We start from the raw sequence: 20,000 nt of genomic DNA on the forward strand, positions 1-20,000 counted from the left end.
AGTAAATGTTTATTGCACAAGTACGAAAGCACTTGTAGAATGAAAGACAACCCCTAAGACATTTCAGCTTTCACACTCCAGAAGGCGCCGGTCAAGAAAACTTGGAGCATGTCCTGGAACAGCATGTGTCCAACAGAAGGACTACTTCCTGTCAAGTTGAAGTCTTGACATGAACCACTTTGGTCTTCTCAACAATGCCGTATCTGTCCCAGGCACAGGTCATCCCAGAGTCATCCCAGAGACTGGCTCAGTATTAATGATGGAACATGCTTCCCTAATAATAAGAACCATTGCTTATTTTCACTGGTTTTTATTCAATGTTTACAGGCATTTCATATTTCATAGTCAGTAATATCAACCAGAAAGTCCTCTAATGAATCAGGTTAAAATACCTGCAACCATTTCTTTTAATTACATTGAATAAAATCAGGTTACATCTACAAGTAACGTACGGATCTTATTGGGTATGGTAGATTTCCAAGGCTGTGGTGCAGTGCAAATTTATTAGTAAATTTATTTAGTGTTGACCTTTCAATTTGTGTCTGAATAAACCGTGCAAGGAAGATTAATGGAAAAAAAACAAACTAGAATGAAGTACTCTGTTTAGAGTGGAGAAATTAACGCAGATGGTTCCAGACCAATGTACCACATAATTAAGCAACTAACATTGTATTATGCGCTACAGCATGTACAATGCTGAGCAGTGGTCCAAGTGAGTTTGAAAGTGGGTTCATTATTGGGGCACAGATGGCAGGAGTTTCCATGAAAGTCTGCTCAACTGGCAATGATGCTTGTGAATTTGTGCAATATGAAGAAGAAGAAGAAGAAGAAGAAGAAGAAGAAGATGATACGGTACCCCTGGAGCAGACAGGTTTAAGTGCCTTACTCAAGGGCTCAAAAGTGACAGCTTGCCGTGCTGGGGCCTGAACCCCTGACCTTTGTTGAGCCACCACTGTGCAAGGAATAATACAATCCCACCAATATGTAACAAAAAACAGAAGTGCAGCTGTTCTTCAGATAATTGGGAATGATGGGTTAGACCGAGCTCTTCACCACTATCATCAAAACATCAACTGAGGAGATATCTTCTGAAAGAATGATGTTCATCCCTCCAGTACAATTCCAGAAGCTGTGTCATGAGACGTTGAGCTGTTCTGGCAGCTCTTGCTTAGCCCAACACCTCACTAAGACGCTTTATGGTGGTTTGTCCTTGAATTTGTTGCCTGAACCATTTGCGACGCTGAGTATCTGTCTGTCTGTCGTTCTATCGATCTATAATGTACTAATATATTACTCTAAATTCTGCTTGGCCCACATCAGCATGTTTGTAAGCCCTTGAAGGGCCATAATCGAAGGACATTTATGTCTTTATCATTAACTATTCTATTGCTAATCATCAATACCCTAAGCCCTGAAACTTCCTGAATCATAATACGAGTTTCTGAATCATTTTTAGGTGCATTTCTGACTTCCATCAAGCATAGCAGATAGGCATCAACTTTAATCAGCACTGTAAGATGAAAACCCACATGTGCTGTACAGTGGCGGTCACTAAAATGTTTTGTAGTGGGTATTACGGGCTGTTTAGTTGTCAATTTTGAAACGAGGCCATGCGAAATGTTTGGCCTCCAAGCCTGGAGTTTGACACATGTACTCTATCTGATAAACGCTAAATAATGTCCTAGAAAACTGCACATTCCTAAAACAACAAATTTAAACCAAGGACCAAAGTGTTAGTTTTCATTCTACTATTGCTGTAATATGAGTCCACTGCAAGGAAAAGTACAGACAGTGATGTGAATGAATATACAGTACGTGGGTGTGAGAGCTGAAACAGGTTCTTCTTTGGAAAAGCTGCTTGGGCAACTGTGGCCAGCCTATACATGTCCCAGACTATGAATTACTTTATTCCAAACATGTGTGCATACCTTCTAAATCATCCAGAAACCACTGAAACCTGGGACCAAGGGAGCTTTAGGAAAACAAACACAATACACGAAATCAACAAAGATGCACAATGACGGAGATATTACCAATCATTTAACTCTTCTTTCCAGCTCAGCCAAATAGAATGAGTATAATACCCCAAGTTTTACAAGTGTATGAACAGGAACAGAGTAAATTACCAAAAAGCAAAGGGAGGAACGGAGCACAAAGTTAACAGCGAGAAGGGTACAATTTTTTAGGATTTACACTGTTTTACTTCAAGGTGATCTCAACAGAGATGAAAACGATTCTGACATGGTGTTTCTGAAAAAAATCACTCCACCTGTTCAGACAGACACGCCTTCAGACCTAACCTGTGTAACTGTAACACAATACTATCAACCGTCACACCTGACGTTGGACCTTAGTACTCGCAAGCTAGAAAGGACTATGAACTGTGGAGTATCTCTTATTGGGTCTGAATTTCCAGCCAATGATATAAACACGTGTTATTGAAAAGATTTGAATCTAGGTAAGGAAATATGTTTTTTCTCTTCAAAACACTCAGCGGCTGCTATTTTACTTGCATTGGTGAGCTTGAACTAAGTGGTGTACATACAAAGCAGAGTTATGTTAATGTTTTTTGATGGGTTGATGTGCATTTCTGTCTTATAATGCTGTCAAAAAAGGAAAGAATTACACTTGATACAATAGGTAGAACAGGCATGTCAAAGTCAGTCCACAGACAATAGAATATATTTCTACCAACACAGAGAATTCATAATTCAATGCTACACGCCAGCTATAATAACAACAACAGGACTTGTTCTCCGTTTCCCAGAACTTTAGAGTTGAACAAGCCATCATTTAAACCAAAATGCCTCAAGTATGTGCCTCATCCTGGTAAACTGACAATCACGTGTGAGTAGGTGTTGGGGAAGGGAACCAGCTCAAGAAAACCTTTCAAAAGGGTCAGCATGAGTTATCTGCTGTAAACAGTGACTTGGGCTGACTGAGATTCATGTGGGTAATTTTAAAAAAAAAAAATAAATAAAAAGTGAAGCGTTTTTGTCTGAACTTGTATAATATAAAACAGTATTTCTCAAAACTGAATAATGAGAGGCTACAGGAAAGAAGTGGAAGAGCGGGAACAGGAGGTGTATTTTCATAGGGGTTGTGAGGTGTCTTGGCAAAGTTTTGTTGGTTCAGGCCCACATTAATTTTGTCTTGGCAGATAAACACTCTAAAGCTTCCTTAAAATGGGCCACTCCTCTCCCTCCCTCATTCTTACATGGTTAAAAAGGAATGCTGTTATGTCCACGTTCCCTCATCTCCAGCTGCTACTAAAGTGACGATAAAACCTTTATTGGACAAGAAAACATGTTTTCTCTAGTACTCCACACATTTATGAAGTGAGTGTTTTGAGTCACGAGAACGGATCTAAAGTGTGTGGATCTGCAGGAGGTCGTTAGTGTGTAAAATCTCAAGTCCACAGGACTGTCGTGCCAGTATTTGCCTGTGACTTAATTGAAAAGAGTCTTAATTTTCGGAGCTTCCTGAATAAAAAAAAACCCAAATTGCTTTTAAAACATGTTAGCAGCAATTTCTGTATGAGAATCGATTCATATTGTGAAGGATTTGATCTGAAGGCCAGAGTAGTAGCATCTGTCACAGATGAAGATGCGTAATTGGTCTAAACATATATACTCACATCACATTAAAATGCTTAGAAAGAGTGATGTTTTAGCATAAAGGGTGCAGGTTATCACAAATAATGGATAATACATGCATGTGCTCATCACTGACTGCTTTATATTTCCTTATTATAGTACTGGATAAATGTGTTTAGAACAATGCTATTATCCTATCAAATATTATGGCCTTGTTAAAAGCAAAGCTCATGTTTGTTGGTAGATAATATACATTTAGGAGAATAATTGGCCATCATCAAGTAAATGTGTCAAAATTCACTGACATGACTATGCTGAATTTGTCTTTGCTGTACACAGCTTTTCTTTTAGAAAAGTGTTCCATGATGTGCCATCCGTAAAGAGCCCTTACATTGACCTTCAAGAAGGAACCCATATTTTTTTGCGCTGGACCAAATTCAGTGGGATGTCCCTAAGGACAACATTACAAGGTAAGCCTCCTTCAGGGAGGTGGCCAAGGAGATCATCAAAGCGGAAAGTTCTGTCCGTCAATATGATCAGTCTTCCACTGGCAGATTTCCGACATCTCACCCACGTTGACTCGGATGCAAACGGGGACAGCTTTGGAGACCTCTCTTTCCTGAAGCAGGGCCACAGGTTGTTGCTGCAAAGCTCTCAGAGTGAGCAGAACCTGCTCCAGGCCTGTATGCCTCCTCCAAAGCCTCCTCGCCTCAACCTGAATGAACCAGAGCTGTGCCAGCACAGTGCCGACTGGGAGTTCCAAAACCAGCCTTTAGCTGAAAGACGCAAAAAATGTAACTCGCTTCCACTTCTGGACATTGACGACGGGGAGGAAGAAGCTTATGAACTGCATCAAAAAGAGGAATCGATCAGTAAAAGCCCTGGCAGGGGGAGCCTCAGCTCAGGTAGGGATTCAACACAGACTGCTCCTGAGGAATTCCAGCCAGAAGAAAGTGACACAACTTTCACTTTTACTGTAGACTTGGGGCCCTCTATATTGGATGATGTACTGCAGGTTATGGACAAACTCAACCAGTAAAGGAAAAATTGTGCCATGTGATGTTATATATTAATGGAAAACCAATGTATGGACTTCCTGACCTTACTGGAAGAATACCAGATACTGAGTGGTGAGGACATCTCCAATTTGGACAATAATAAACGACGCTTGTTAATGACTTTGTGGTTCAAATAGAATTTGAGCACTGACAGGATAATCGAGATTATTAACAAACAAAGTATGTTAAATATATTAAACACAGGACTGATAAATTGGCACTGAAATGTAAAAATCTTGTGAAAATACACTGATATTTAAAGGTTTTAAAACCTTTTAAAACAACTTTTTTTTTCAGAAGACTGACATGATATCTCAAATACACATGTTCCATCAAGCAACTTAGCACTTATATATTTTAATTATCATCATATATAATTATTATATTATAATTCAATTGCATAAGACATAAAACATGACATCCTCATTCTGAAGTTCCATAAGAAGACTGAATCTCTTTTAGGTATATTTTTCATGGTTCATGGTTGATTTCCTGATTTGATTATTTACATATAAAGGATGCTGAATCTATTTGTTTTCAATAATTAGATGTTTATTGATGTGTTATGAAAAAAAAAAAAGAACAAAATTATCCGGTTTAATGTGTTTCAGTGTTTTAGAGAAGCAGTCCCAGTAATCCCACCAAAGTCAATAGCGCAGACTGCAAGTAAAATCTCTTGTCAATGGGAAATTGCATCCATGTGATCCAGAATTAAAGTTATATGACCTAAACACAGCAGGCATCTAAGTGATGTTATTTTCCCCAAAACTAGTTATGTAGTTTGCTCCTTTTGTAGCTAACACATTTACCAAGTTTTTAAGCAATTACACCACACATTACCTATCCAAAAAAAAAAAAAAAAAAAAAAAAAAAAAAAAAGGGGCAAGCAAAATCATTTTTCAAACCCTTTAAAATCTCAGGTCTCTCCATCACTGAAAGGCCACAGTTGCTTCCCTCTTTCTCAATCATATTTCTTCCCTTACACTCCTAATTTTCTTAGTCTAATTAATCATGGGGACAACAGTAGAACGAAATTGTTGGTTCAATATATTTTCCATTGCATCCATAAATTAGGTCCAATAAATCTAAACTAAAGTCTACCATATTGTTAGACTTAGTGCTTCGTTGTTGGATGTTCACTTCACCTGTCCGGATTGAGATACTTGACCATTTTTAACTGCTGTAAGGGCTTTTTTCCCCTCATCAAGAACACTCTGATCTTTACATTCTGATTCCACTAACTAACGTTTTATATTTATTAATATAAATCTCTGTATTAATACATGTCTCTGTGATTCTCCTGGGGTCTATAATCAGCAACTAAATTTCAACACATTAAGTACACTTGGGGGTTTAGAGGTTAGCACGTTTGCCTCGCACCTCCAGGGATGAGGGATTGATTCCCGCCTCCGCCCTGTGTGCACAAAGCTTGCATGTTCTTCCCGTGCTTCTGGGGTTTCCTCCGGCTACGCCAGTGTCCTCCCTCAATCCAAAGACATGCGCTGAAGGTTGACTGGCATCTCTAAATTGTCCGTAGTATGTGAATGGGTGTGTGATTGTGCCCTGTGATGGGTTGGCACCCCGTCCAGGGTGTCCCCACCGTGTGCCCCAAGTCCCCTGGGATAGGCTTGAGGATCGCCGCAACCATGTGTAGGATAAGTGGTACAGAAAATGGATGGATGGATTCTGTAAGCTAGCAGTATATGAAAGAGGTAGACTACAAATGAGCAGGAGTCACAGGGACATTTATTAATATACAGTTTTAATAAATACAAATCTTTGCTTAGCAATACCAGTATGTAATACTCAGAGTGTTCTTAAGAAAAAAATAACCCTTATTAACACTTAAAAGTAATTTTAAGTGGTTTATCTCAATCCTATATCTCATCATGATTTCACTATATGAGAGGTACTATTTGTTCAACAAAACACAAAACACTCAAAAATTGATCCAATGATTCTCCAGCTGCCTCATTCAATGGCACTCCTTCACTTACAATAGCTGATAAACCTTAGTATTAAGGTGCTAATACGTGTGTACGGCAATGCGCAGACAGACCGGCCCGTCCTCCATTAATACAGCGCCATTTCTTTTGTCATAATTGAATGTCTTAATTTTGTACTGTGTTTGGGTTTGTATTGGCTTCACATTCTTTAATGAATGTCAATGATATAAAATGACTGGTTTTCACACAAGGTTCTCGACGATATTTTTAGTCCCTGTCCTTTTGAACTAGCATGAGTGTGTGTTTTTGATAGAGACTCATTTCTATACGTTGCTCTGGATAAGGGCATCTGCTAAATGCTGTAAATGTAATCAAAAATAAGCACTTTAAACTGGTCAGTATATTCCATATATAAATGTAAAGCAATCCATGCTAATTATATGATATGAAGTCGATCAAGTCAAGGTTTACATTAGTCAAGTCTTCTTATGTGTAAATTTACACACATTCAGGAGCACGACTAGGATACGAACATTTTTCAAACACCCCGTTTTGAGTATTACATATATGACGTGAAGTGATGCTGTTTCAGCAAAACCATTGTACAACTGAGAACAAACATTTTTTCTAAAGCCTTTAAGGTACAGGCGCTATGCTTAGAATGATGTCTTGGCTCATAATAAAGTATAAAGTAAAATCCATAAATGTGCATAAAGTGTAAGAAAACAGCTGAAAGACAGGGACCTCAATATACATATATGTTTTGAATATAAAAAAAAACTGAACCATAATATGAGAATTACCTTTAGAGAAAGCAGATATAAATCACACGCATAATATGTAACAGGACCATATAATAATGAAAAAAAAAAACCCTCATCTGATTGTGAACTTGCATGAAGCCCAAGTGCCCAAATCTCACACGGCTGGTGTAAAAAGAAAGGGACAATAATTAGAAGACAAATTACCTTGGGGCTGCAGAACAAGCCAAATGTCTGCAACATACCCTGACAACATCTGGTACCACTTTCCTTTCCAAATTCCACTCCACTATCACCCAGAATACCAGAAACCTGCCTAATGCCACACAGCATAATGAAAAAATATACACTTCTTCCCTTGCACAAAACAATGCCCATAATATTGTTTTGATAACCGAGACATTCCGTTCTTTGTTGTTACTGCGCCTGGCAGCCTCAAACAATGCTCCTGAAAGCATGCAACTGTTTCACTGGGTGGGTTTTTCTACGTAAATAATCCTTTCTGAACCTGCTACCATTTAGGCAGAGGTAAACTATGACCTTCACCGTAATCTATTTGATCCTGATAATGAAGATAACACCAATTTCAATATTACGACCGAATTGATCACTACATCAGAGGAAAACCACAGCCATAAATTACATGATTAACTCGTGCTAATATCAATGTCAAAGCTACTACACTAGACGTTTCTCAGAAACCTGATTCCTTTCAGATGTCTGTCTAGGCAAAGTCGGCCTAACTAGTGCTGCCAACACAAGTCCCAAACCGGACAAATTTATCAACAGGATAATGTACTTCTTTCAGTCAAGGCTTATAGATACAGCTGGGGGAGTGAAGGAAAAGTCAGAGTAGTAGACACATCTGGTTAATGTTGTGTCTGGATGGGAACTAGAATACATCTGACAGGAAAGAGTGAAAAAAAAAAACAGTTCCAAAATGTTCCAAGCTAGAACTTATAGCAGTGACAGACACAACAGTGAGATGATTTAGCTGAATGAATCATTTCAGTGGGATTTTATTTCCTTTTTAATCAGCAGAAACCTTGTAAAGATTTCAGAAAAAAAAGCTTCGTTCCTACATACAGTATTGCTCATATGACACTGTAGTTACTCATTCCAAAAGCATCACTACAGATGTCTGGAGTTTGACATTAGGAGGCTACTAGAAATTAATGGCGCTCTTTTGAAGGGAGGAAAACAATGTATGCCAGACCAACTAGAAAACGAGCCCTTCATTAATACAAGCAAGTTTTCCTCTTAGAGTAAAGACACGCAATCATATTTACAACCACGATGATTGAAAGCATAACTCTTAAAAAATAAAAATAGGCACAGACTTCATGGGCTGCCTAATATCAACACTTTCAATTCTAATGAAGTGGCTGTCTCATATTCCAAAAGGCTGAAAATGAAAGAAACATTCTATATAAGGAGTACTTGACCAGCTCTGGAGAGCAGGCCTCGTATTGAATCACTGCTCTTGCAACACTACAAACTCAAGAAAATGAGTCTTTTGGAATTTTTGTGGAACTAAAAAATTTGTAAGAGGCTACCTCATGTAGCACATTGGAGACATAGTAAAATAGTATTAAGTAGAGGTTGATGCCGATAACTGGATTGCTGGAGCTATCAGTTTGGGGCAAAAATCCACAGTTTTTCCCGGGTTGCGTCTGTTGCGTGAGCGGCTGACCCGCCCGAGGGCCCGCTCGAGAACAGCCCTTTCAGAGGTGAAATAGAAACCATCACTGACAAATTTTGACAAATTTTTATTTGTTGTTTGGAGTGTTACTGTTTAGATTTCTTTTATTTACTTTAATGTATATTAATAGTTAATATTTATTAATACTTATTTCATTTTTTTTTTTAAGTACAGTACAGTTTCAAGGTACAGTCAGTACTGTTTATTTTTGCATCAAAGTTCAGCAATATTTTACTTTGAGTGTTATGTTCTCATTCAGTATCTATTTTAAAAACTATCGATTGATTAATCGGTAAAAACATTAATCAGTATGTACTGCCCAGGTTAGTCATCGGTAAAATCCACTGTCGGTCGACCTCTAGTATTAAGTGTACAGATTAGTACATATCCATATTATAGGTCAGTGTTGCCCTGCTGCCAAACTAGACTGTACCAGCCTACAATAGAGCTAAAACTTATTTTTAATAATAAAACATAATAAATAGCACCTTATAGTCCATAAAAGAGTACAAACTTGGGTACCAACACCAGAAAAGGGCTTAAAAAATTAAATAAATAAAAAATTCCAAGGTCTCCGAGCACTAATGGGAAATTCATGAGGTTAAAAAAAAACATACATCTCAAAACCTCTCCTCTACAATTACAGCTGGCGTGAGGAGGCGAGGGAACACAGGCATTGTGGGATATTCAGCAGCTCCGGCAAATCTCCAAGACTGTCAAGGGTAACCTTGACCCAGATGCTTGACAGCATTAGTAATGTTCACCTCCTCTACTGCAGATTAGCATGAAAATTGCTGCATTATAATGATGGTGGGGTTTTTTTTTTATACTAGCGTCTGGGAACCCAGCATTGGTGAAGTAATTGGCTTTCAATGTTGTTATCGTAATAACAATATTGAATATTTTTCCTGCAAAAAACCCCATGAAGAAAATTCCACAAATACATTTCTGAGGTTCACGAGAAGTAATACGAAGCTGTGGCACATTCCAAAAAGTGAAAAAGGTGAGAATTGTTTGTGTAGTGTTTTACAGGAAGTAAGTTCATCACTTCTTTATAACATAACGTACATAGACAAGTCACGAGGGGACTATAGTAGGAAGAATAGATAGTAGAAAATGTAAATGATGGATAGAGGAACTTTAAAAGCAGGAAACTTAGAGGAATGTTTAGGGTTAACTCTCCCCTTGAGGGGGGTAGGAGTAAAGCAGCCTCTCGTGCCAGTCGTCTATTACATATACAGCTAGCTGGTCCTGTGCTTCTCACGTTCCACCTGCTGGGTCAGGCCTTAACGAGGGACAGCCCAGGGGGCCGCCAAAGCTGCTAGACGTGCACAGAGTGCGGCTTCCAAAGGAAACAAACCCAAACCCCCTTTCTCTAAACACATTGTCCGGGAGCCTCACGATGAGCACGCGAGTGCGGCAAATATGCTTCCCGCTGATGCAAATATAGAATGTCAAGCGTTTACATATTTCTCTTCAAGAAGTGGAAACAGCGCTTAGAACACGTTATTTGGATTGGAGGCCGAACCAGCAGCATGTGCATTTTGAGTTTTTAGGAATGGTAATTTTTATGGAGCATATGGAAGCAGAAGCATTGATTCAGGAAAAAGCAGAGACGCATGCAATACACTGCTTATAGCTAGTATACCTGTGAAGAGTTATTGGGTGCCGTTGGATCAGCGTTCGCAGGTTGTCCCTCCAGCCATGTAATTTTTAAAGGGGTTCCTGTCAAACCACTCTCATTTTTGCAGGCAAGTTCCTGAATGGGAGTACAAAATGAGTACATTAACAGCTTCATCATAAATGAGTTTTAAATGATCATTTGTGGTTGGAAGAGGGGAAAAAAATAAGCCGAGAGTGAGTTTCCAGGACTGGACATGAGCACCCGAACACTTTATAATGAACAAACATTCATGTTTAAAATACTGCAAAATGTTGTGTGTATATATGCTCTTTCCTTTTTTCCTTCCTAGCACCAATTGTAAACATCTCAGATAATAATGGTGTCCAATATTTATTTGTAATGAAATTCTGAGGGTTTTTTTTTTTTTGCTTTTCTTTGGCATGTTGGTCTGTTTCCTACATTACTCACAGTATTCTTTGGTCTGTTCGGTTCTCTTGCCACCTCGTCTGTACACTCCACTCAATAAGTTCTAAAGCCTCACCACCCACTCTAATACCGCTGTCAAGGACGTTGTGCTCCTCATCTCGTAAATCATTAGTAGCCGAGGCGAGTCTCTGCCGTAACTCATTGTAACGGTGTCATAAAGCACCAAAATTACCAAGAAATATTTCAATATAAATCATACTTCATGTGTTGCCTTAAAACCTTAAACATACGTTAAAGAAAACACAATAGAGTTACTTTCATCACTGTCAAAGTAAACATAAGCGAAAGAAGAAAAAAAAAAACCTACTGCATTTTGTATTGTCATCACAATCACAGCACAGTGATTTAATCTATATGTGCACGTTACAGAAAGTGTGTGTGTGTGTGTGTGTGTGTGTTGAACTTGAGCTAGCCCCAGGCCTCCAGTCTGCCCTGGGACCATTAAACGCCACACACAAAGAGTCAGTTCTTAAAGCATGGCGGCCATGTTCTCTGGGGAAGCAACCACACAAGCAGGCAGAGCCCACAACAGTCCAAGTCCCAGCATGCAGCCAGACAGATCCTGACAATAAGTAAAGCTCTGGTCTCCATTAAACATGCTAGACTAACTCCTTTACAGCATCAGTCACATAATCTATACACATGAACTATAAATCCATAAAGCCATAAATGTCACCTTCAGGCGCACAAATGTGCATAGGGGACTTTGGTATACGTTTCAAATAAACCCTGCGATTACGCAATTAATATTAATGATGAAATGGGTAACTAACAATAAATCTTTCTAACAATGTTTTGCTGTTAAGCAACAATTTACTTGCCTTGCGTTGCGAGGGACCACATACTGGAACATGTTTAAAAAGAATTTTCTCTCTTGCTTATTTCACTTAGATGATGCCCAAGAGTGTCAGAAGTCCAAGTATGTGACGCACAGGTTTTCACTATTTAGCCAATTGACAATTAATATGTACGCACACAGTGCAAAAGTAAACCAAACTGACCTAATAGGATCGACATTAACATTATAAGGTTATAAACAGTAAGCAAAGTGAATTTAATGTCATTAATACATCACTCCTATTCAATTTCTATTCAGTTTTATTTATACAACACTTTTAACAGTTGACTCTGTCACAAAGCAGCTTTACAGAAATCCAGATTCAGATTTGTCCCTAATGAGCAAGCCAGAGGCGACGGTGGCAGGGGAAAACACCCTGAGACGACATGAGGAAGAAACCTTGAGAGGAACCAGACTCAAAAGGTAACCTATTTTCTTCTGGGTGAGACCGGATAGTGCGATTATAAATAATTTCTCTTCTATAACTGTATATTTCACGGGTCAAACTGGTCTTGGCCATACCAAAATGCTTCTGGAACTACGAGTCAGTGTGAAAGTACTCACCGCTGCTCTTACGGTCGCAAACTCAACCACAGCGCTGCCTTTCTTCTTACTCGATACTATAATGTTCAAGATGTCACCATACTGCAAACAGAAAATGAGAAATCAAATTAAAAATATGCCACATCAATCTAACTATGTGTAAACTGTTAAAGGTTATAAGTGACAGGTTGGCTTTATGCTAACAGTAAAAAAAATAATGAATACATAGCAAGTTTAGACAGGATATGTTTCTTAATTTCACATCCTGGCTCAGTAGTCCTTATTAGAGCTTACATATTTCAGCTGGACACCATTAATCACTATAGCATTATCTATTTGTGTTCTGTCCATGAGAAATGGTAAAGATCCATCTTCTGAGAAACAATTTATCTTTACCCCATTTGGAACCTTTCTGCTTTGCTAATGGTACTACGTTTTTTTGGGATGCGGGGGCTGAAATGAACATGGCTCAGCTCCCAAGGCCTGCCAGTAAGATTTAGACTGGGGAGCAATGGGAGGTTTGGCTTGATTCACTCCATAACCTCTGACCCTTACAGAGGAGTGAAGGATTGGTTTGGATGGAGTATTAGCTTTGTCTGAGGTCCATGTTCACTTACAGTCATTAAAGAGGCTCCACTACTCATTACTGAAGGAAAGAACAAGCACTCAAATAGCGCTGCGTCAGCAGGTCACCTGTCATGGACAAGAGCTTATTGAGTTATTAACAGAGACTTTATGTTGAGCAAGGAGAAATGGTTTCTGAGAATCTAAGACTGCTGGGAATCGATGTTCATTCGCTGGGAAAAGGGAAGTCAGGAACGCAATTGGACACTATGGACCAGAACTTTGCCAACAGTGACAAAGGAGAAGGCTCCCAAAGGATTCATATTTCATATATGTAACTTTTCCAAAGCTTTTTTTGGGAGGGAGGTAGAGCTGGTGTGATTGCAGCTAGAATGTCCAGTTCCAAAATATACACAGACGCTTGCCAAATGAAGACTAGAGTCTGTCACTTTTTTTGCCAGTAATACCTGGCTGCAATCCTATCAAAACTCATTACTTAATTCCTTTTGCTTTCAGAATACTAATAATCCTTCAAGACAGCCTTGGATTGTGACTTCTGTAAAAGATGTCAAAGGAAAGCAATCATCTGTAATCTGGGATCTCTCCAACTTTTTTAGTTAACACTGCTCCATTGAAACGGGAGGACACTTTTGGAGGGTACAGAATTGAGGGGGTTGAAACTAATGTGAAGTAATCAATATGAGCTCTAATCCTGACTCTAATCCGGAATGCTAACAAACCTGCATCTCTCCCAGAAGGTCTCAAACATAATCAGTTATGTGCTTCACCGGGGTGGTACGCATGCTGCTGTGAGCTTGCATGAGAAGAGCACATTTGCCAGCAACTCCCCTGATAGCACTAAACATACCAGCAGAGACGGCTAGCGAGAGTGGCGTGCAGCTCTTTAGGAGGGCACTTGAAGTGCCCTCGGCACTTTTCGCTGCTACAAAAATTTAATGGCGCTCGCGTAAGGGGAAGAAGTAAAAGTATTTAAACAGTTGATGTCATGCAGGCCTGAAAACCTGGGGTGCAGGACACCAGACCTGGCTCATTAGGAAGAGAAACAGCTTGTTCGTGTGTGAGGACACTTTCTCACACTTGTTAAAATATGGTGAGCCGTCGAACCAGACTGTAGTGTTTGTTTTAGCCACTTGGGTCGATACCGAATAGTGAAATGTATATAGATTTAAAGGCAAGGTCATTTTCTGACGCAAGTGTGTTGGATTTGGAGATAAATCAGTGTGTCACCTTCTGAAGGAGGCCTTGAAGAACTTCCTGGGAATATCCACCGTTGGTGTCGTCATCTTTTTTACACTTCCACTTCAGCTGAGACAGAGAGATGCAAAAACATTTTTTTTAAAGTGCTTCAAATCTAATTTAACATTTAATTACAGTGTGATATTCATTTCAAATTTTCAAAAGAAGAACAGCTATTTATTTATAATGGCTCTGGGTAATGAGGTTAAATGTGACTATGCATAAAAATCTGCTGGAAAGGGGATTAAGGGTCTCACTCTGATGCTCCATAGACAGTACGTTTACATGGACAACAATAATCCAATATTAACCCGATTAAGACGATACTCTGATTAAGAAATTATCATGTAAACAGCTATTTTTAATGACCTTAATCTGATTAAAGTCATACTCGAAGTAAACAGAAATGGAATTAAGACGTGTGGAGTACTCCTGTTTTAGTCACATTATCGACGTGTATTACAGAGGTGTACATACCTTAATCACACTATTAACGTCGTGTGATGGTTTTCACCGCATTTTGCGACAGGACACGTACACATACAGCAGTGCTCAACCGTTTTCCGGCAAACAAGAGAGCACGGCTGCGTCCGAAACCACGTACTTACTTACTTACTTAAGTACTTACGTACTTACTATATAGTAGGCGAAATACACGTATATAGTAGGCGAAATACATGTATCTCGGCTACTATATAGTATGTAAGTACGTGGTTTCGGACGCAGCCCACAGCTTCAAGCAGTCATCTATTTGCACGTACAGCATGACAAATAATTAACTGCACTTGAAGCGTTCGTAAAAATGTAAAATAAAAACAACCAAAACTGTATACGGTACCATAACCAAGACGAACTGTATGTCGATACGTGAAATTCTGGAGGGAACGTCGGACGGCGTGGCGTGGGGACGCAATGACATGTGCTGTTAATCGATCTATGTTCTATAACATGTAAAACGGGAACATGAAAGGAGTATTCTAAAAGCAACTCATGTAAACACCTTAATCACAATATTGTCTTATTCAGAATAAGGTCAATAATTAGATTACTGCTGTCCATGTAAACGTAGTCAGAGATGAGAACATGAAGGTCAAGGAGCAGGGTTTCTTGTTTTTTTTAAGAAATCAGACTTTTTTTTTTATTAGACCTGAAGCTCAACAGGCCCTAGCATTCACAATAAACAGTTACTCTCATTTTGTAATGAAGAGAAAGGAAGGAATTGATTAAACTAACATGGAAGCCTGGGATACTCACAGCAGTGACTCACCTGCTAACCACTGGATATTTTAACGAAGCGCTAACAGTCACCAGACTCATTTACAGATGTTAGTGGTGCCAGTGAGAATTTTTTCCAAAGGCAGTGTGGATAGCAGCTAGAGAAATCCTTTATAGAGTGTCATGCTAGTAACTGTGTTGAAGTGTAGGAATGTAGATGGGTCATTCAGAGTGTTTGTGGCAACTCTGTATTTTATGTGCCAACATTCATTTCAAGCTCCACATTTTCATGGTTCTAATTAGTCAGCCATTAGAGATAGTCTAAAATATGTCATACTATTTACATGTATACAATTGTAGAACAGATCTTCAATGCTTCCACAAGTTGTAATTTCTCCTAATGACGAGTCAGAGCATTCGCAATTGCTTCCATTTCATTTCATTAAGAAACTGCTTCTGCGAATCACATGGTTATGCTGAAGAAAACTCTGCTGATCAGAGTTTTCTTCTAAGAGCTTTATAACCTATTCCTATTCAAAAAGAGGCAGCAGATTTTACATGATGCTTCAATTTTGAAAAGAGGACATTTTCCAGGTTAAACAACACTCCAAGCATTTTTCGTAGTCACATGCTAGGATTCTCTGGCAACTTCTTCGGTACATTTCAGACAATCCAACCATATAGCTACAAATAAGAGCAATATTTTTTTTTCCTTCCAGAACAAAAGCAAACGCCCTCACATGAAAAATAACACTACCTCACGCGAGATGGTTGGGCTCTGGGGTTTTTTTAGCTCATTTTTCTGAGTCTTGGGTGAACGATGGTTTTCATCAGAATTGCCCACAACACACCAGAAAGGGTCTAACCCGTGAAGCTCCCATGCAAACTGTGTAAAGCATATAAGGATTCCTGGCTCCATATAAAAGACATATACAGTGGATACTTAAAAAATCTACACGAGAAAAATTATGTAAAATCCTTTTATGATCCTTTAATGTGATACAGCAACCAACAAAATTCAACTGAAAAACAAACAAACGCTTTAGGGGGAAAAAATAAAAGGTCATACAGCACTCAGTCCTTTTGAGTCCCCCCCATCTACTGCTGTCTAAAAGCAGTGTGCAGATTTTATGCTAAAATAGATTGGTATTTGGAGCTATCCACACTTCTCTCGATATCGACTAGAGATCCAGTCCCAGCAGGATGATAGCGTGATGCTGCCACCACCAGGCATCACCATGGGTATGGTGTTCTTTGGGTGATAACCGGTCTTGTTTTTGCACAAAACATATCTTTCAGAATTATGCCCAAAAGGTTCTACCTTGGTCTTCTCAGGCCATCACATTTTACCAAATTGTTTGGGGTGAATTACCTGGGCTTTCATGTATTTTTTGTGAGAAATGGCTTTTGTCTAACCACCCTACCCAAGATGCGAAGAATACCAGATTGTTGTCACATGCGAAGAGTGACAAGCACTTTAATGTTGCCATAGATCTCTTAGCAGCCTCCCTGATAAGTTTTCTTCTTGTCCTATTTCATTTATTTTGGAGGGACGTCCTGTTCTTGGCAAGGTTACTGTGATGCCCCATTTTCTCCACTTGTTGGTGATGGCCTTCACAGTGTTCCATGGAAAATCTGATGTTTTGGAAATTCTTTTGTATGCCTCTTCCAATCGATTCCTTTCGACAGTGAGATCTCATACATGTGTTGTCTTTGAGGCTCATGGCTGCTGCAGTTGGATGAAACCAAGATGAAAATGCTCTAGATTGATCCTTCGATGAATCCTCTAGCTGATCTTTATTTGGGGTTAATCAGAACCACTTCATTGATGACAGCTGTATGATAATTACTTTTAAACATGGTTTATTCTGAGTCACAGTCACATTATGAAAGGGTATGCACACTTGTCCAACCAGGTAATTGCAATTTTTCCTTTTTCTTATTTTTCCACCCCCAATAAAATGTTATTTTGTTGGATGCTATATCACATTAAAGATATTAAAAGATCTGGCATGATTTATCTTGGTTTCTGTAACTTTAACAGGGGTGTGTAGATGTTTTATATCCACTTTAATATTATGTGTATAATATTATATTATCAATAATGTTATCATAGCATGAATATGCTGATATTCATGTCACATCTTGAAATAAACTCAGAACTTCTGAGTGATTCCTTAAAAGAAAGTCTTCATAACAACAACTTCATACATAAATACGTCAATGGCAATAACAGGTAAACACATCCCTTCTCAGGCAGAGATCCTCACGTTGAAGATAACTAGGAATTGTATTTAGCACAAATGAAATGTAATTTAACTTCTGGTGTACATTTGCTAAATGAACATACACATATCACTTAATTCATTAGAGGATAGAGTCAGGACCAGTAAGAAGTGAACTGATGTGATTAATAACACAAAGGTATTAGCTAAACCAGAATACAAATAAGACAAGCTGAAGCCTTTCCAAACGCAACAGAATGGCGCTCACTTTACGTAGTTTTAATTCTTCTGACGACCTGCCTGGAGTATTGGATGCAGGGTGAAGCTTCATTTGAAGGGAATTTGGAATAAATAGAAAAGGGTTATAGGGTCATGTACAGCCTGGCTAAGAAAGTTTGCTTTCCATAATAAACACATGAACTATTTCAAACATTCTGCCTTATGCTTTCATCCCCTGAATAGCATTCATCCTGTATAAAACATACTGAAAGGGCATTCTGCCCGGCTCTAGCATGAGTTAAATTAATAAGATTCTTTTAATAACTTTAATTAAGGAATGTGAATGTCAGGTGTTCGCAAAAAGACAGGTCAAATATCGAACAATGGCAATGGAATAAAAGTACCTTTAATTTAGGGGTGACCTTTCTGTTGTCTTGCGGCGCTGATGAAAAATCTGGAGAAAGCATTCACGTTAAGAACAAAGTTGGGTTCGTGTATCACACTGCAATTCATCACTATAACACTATAAAGGCTCTTTTCTGTGAGTGCTGCTGTGTGTTTTACCCTCAGTTCTGCGACAAGACACAGTATCACACCTCATCTACATAACCCAGTCTGTATTTCCGTTCTATTTGCTGTGTTTAGGCCTTTGCGTTGTCCTAATTCTATCATCATGCTTATATTTAATACTCTTAGTTGAATAGAACAATCTTTTTTTATTTAATTTCTTCAAATAACACCTTTTATGATGCAACATGTATAATAGGCTCTGTATCAAGATTACAATAACACAGTGCAATTATAATTTTTATTTTTTTATGGTAAATTGGTTTGGGTTATCGATAGCATGTGTACAAAATGTTTTGCATGTGAGTTGGATATTACATAAGCTCCAAGTAATAATAGCACGTAAGTACCTGCATGTGTGGACTGAGCATTGAGCCTCCACTCCCTCTCTTTCTGGATCTGCTCCTGAATCAGTCTCTGCTCTTCTTGCAGCTGTCTGGAGCCTTCTTCTCTCAAGCGGGTAATCTACACAGGCGCACACACACACACACACACACACACACACACACACACACACACCAGAACCCAGTCAACAGACTTGGTTTACTGCAAAGACATATGCCATGTTAGCATGCACCAGCACACAAATCATGCTTACATAACACATCAACGCATACTCAGTGCTATAGGAATTTCTTAAATCTGACCAAAACCTCAGTGCACTATGTACTATGCAAAATCATATGAACTACAGTGACCCTAAACCTAGTCTCTTAATATGGAACACTGCCACCTACTGTCTGTCAACAAATTAGGCTTCCACATATCTAAATTCAAACCATGCTGGAGCCACAGGAGAAACAATCAAAATTTCACTCTGCAGGCATGCGAAGAATTCCATTCATTACTCCCTTTATGAGTATAAGGCAAATTATTTAGCAGTTTAACCACAGTTAGTGTACATAAAAGATTAGTCAGAGAAGAGTGGACACCATGTGGCACCCATGGTTTTCATTCAGCCATCAGGAGAAATCAAATTAAATAAATAAATAAATAAGGATTGGAGCCAAGAGACAGAGACTGAATGAGTATAAAGGTAGAGAAAGAAACAAGGTAACTGAATTCGTTGTTTAGCAAATGGTGGGGCAATTTAGAGGGAATCAGAGACACTGATCCGCAGCAGTGACTTACTCCTTTTGCATGAAACCAGCTTTGTTGTTAGGAAAAACATGAGGCATTAGTCTCATTCCATTCTAATGATTTTAAACAGTATCAGAGCTAATGAAAGAAAGAATTCATTCATTAGTTGAACAATGATACTACTATGAAGTTGATTTGGCAGGAGCTCTATTTTATCCATCAATTAAATGAATACAGGTGAATGACAGAGGTGCCATATCATATCACAATATATAACCCCAATTCCAATAAAGTTGGGACTCTGTGTAAAATGTAAATA

The 20,000-nt window shown here is 38.8% G+C and overlaps 2 protein-coding genes across 3 annotated transcripts in view; one reads left to right on the plus strand and one right to left on the minus strand.

Annotated features, from left to right (window-relative positions):
• The window catches only part of dnajc17 (DnaJ (Hsp40) homolog, subfamily C, member 17), a 58,800-nt gene that overhangs the window by 13,267 nt on the left and 25,533 nt on the right, over window positions 1–20,000 (minus strand). The window contains exons 6-11 of one of the 2 annotated variants that reach the window (XM_053632717.1): window positions 18,952–19,066; window positions 18,439–18,488; window positions 18,084–18,140; window positions 14,367–14,444; window positions 12,576–12,656; window positions 10,712–10,822 (exon numbers count right to left, since the gene is read on the minus strand). In XM_053632717.1, coding sequence (XP_053488692.1) covers window positions 10,712–10,822; window positions 12,576–12,656; window positions 14,367–14,444; window positions 18,084–18,140; window positions 18,439–18,488; window positions 18,952–19,066 — 492 coding nt within the window. The remainder of the gene's footprint in view (window positions 1–10,711; window positions 10,823–12,575; window positions 12,657–14,366; window positions 14,445–18,083; window positions 18,141–18,438; window positions 18,489–18,951; window positions 19,067–20,000) is intronic. The other variant, XM_053632718.1, reaches the window with a different exon arrangement.
• LOC128612477 (cdc42 effector protein 2) lies at window positions 2,114–5,280 on the plus strand. Its single transcript, XM_053632719.1, has 2 exons — window positions 2,114–2,458; window positions 3,936–5,280. Exon 2 carries the CDS (start codon window positions 4,042–4,044, stop codon window positions 4,633–4,635), a length of 594 nt encoding a protein of 197 aa, XP_053488694.1. The 5' UTR covers window positions 2,114–2,458; window positions 3,936–4,041; the 3' UTR covers window positions 4,636–5,280.

Source organism: Ictalurus furcatus, chromosome 9 (assembly GCF_023375685.1).
Source record: "Ictalurus furcatus strain D&B chromosome 9, Billie_1.0, whole genome shotgun sequence".
NCBI lineage: Eukaryota > Metazoa > Chordata > Actinopteri > Siluriformes > Ictaluridae > Ictalurus > Ictalurus furcatus.

What these genes read in the sequence shown, in the direction of transcription:
- LOC128612477 (XM_053632719.1), top strand. Translation starts at nt 4,042, where the DNA reads ATGTCCCTAAGGACAACATTACAAGGTAAGCCTCCTTCAGGGAGGTGG.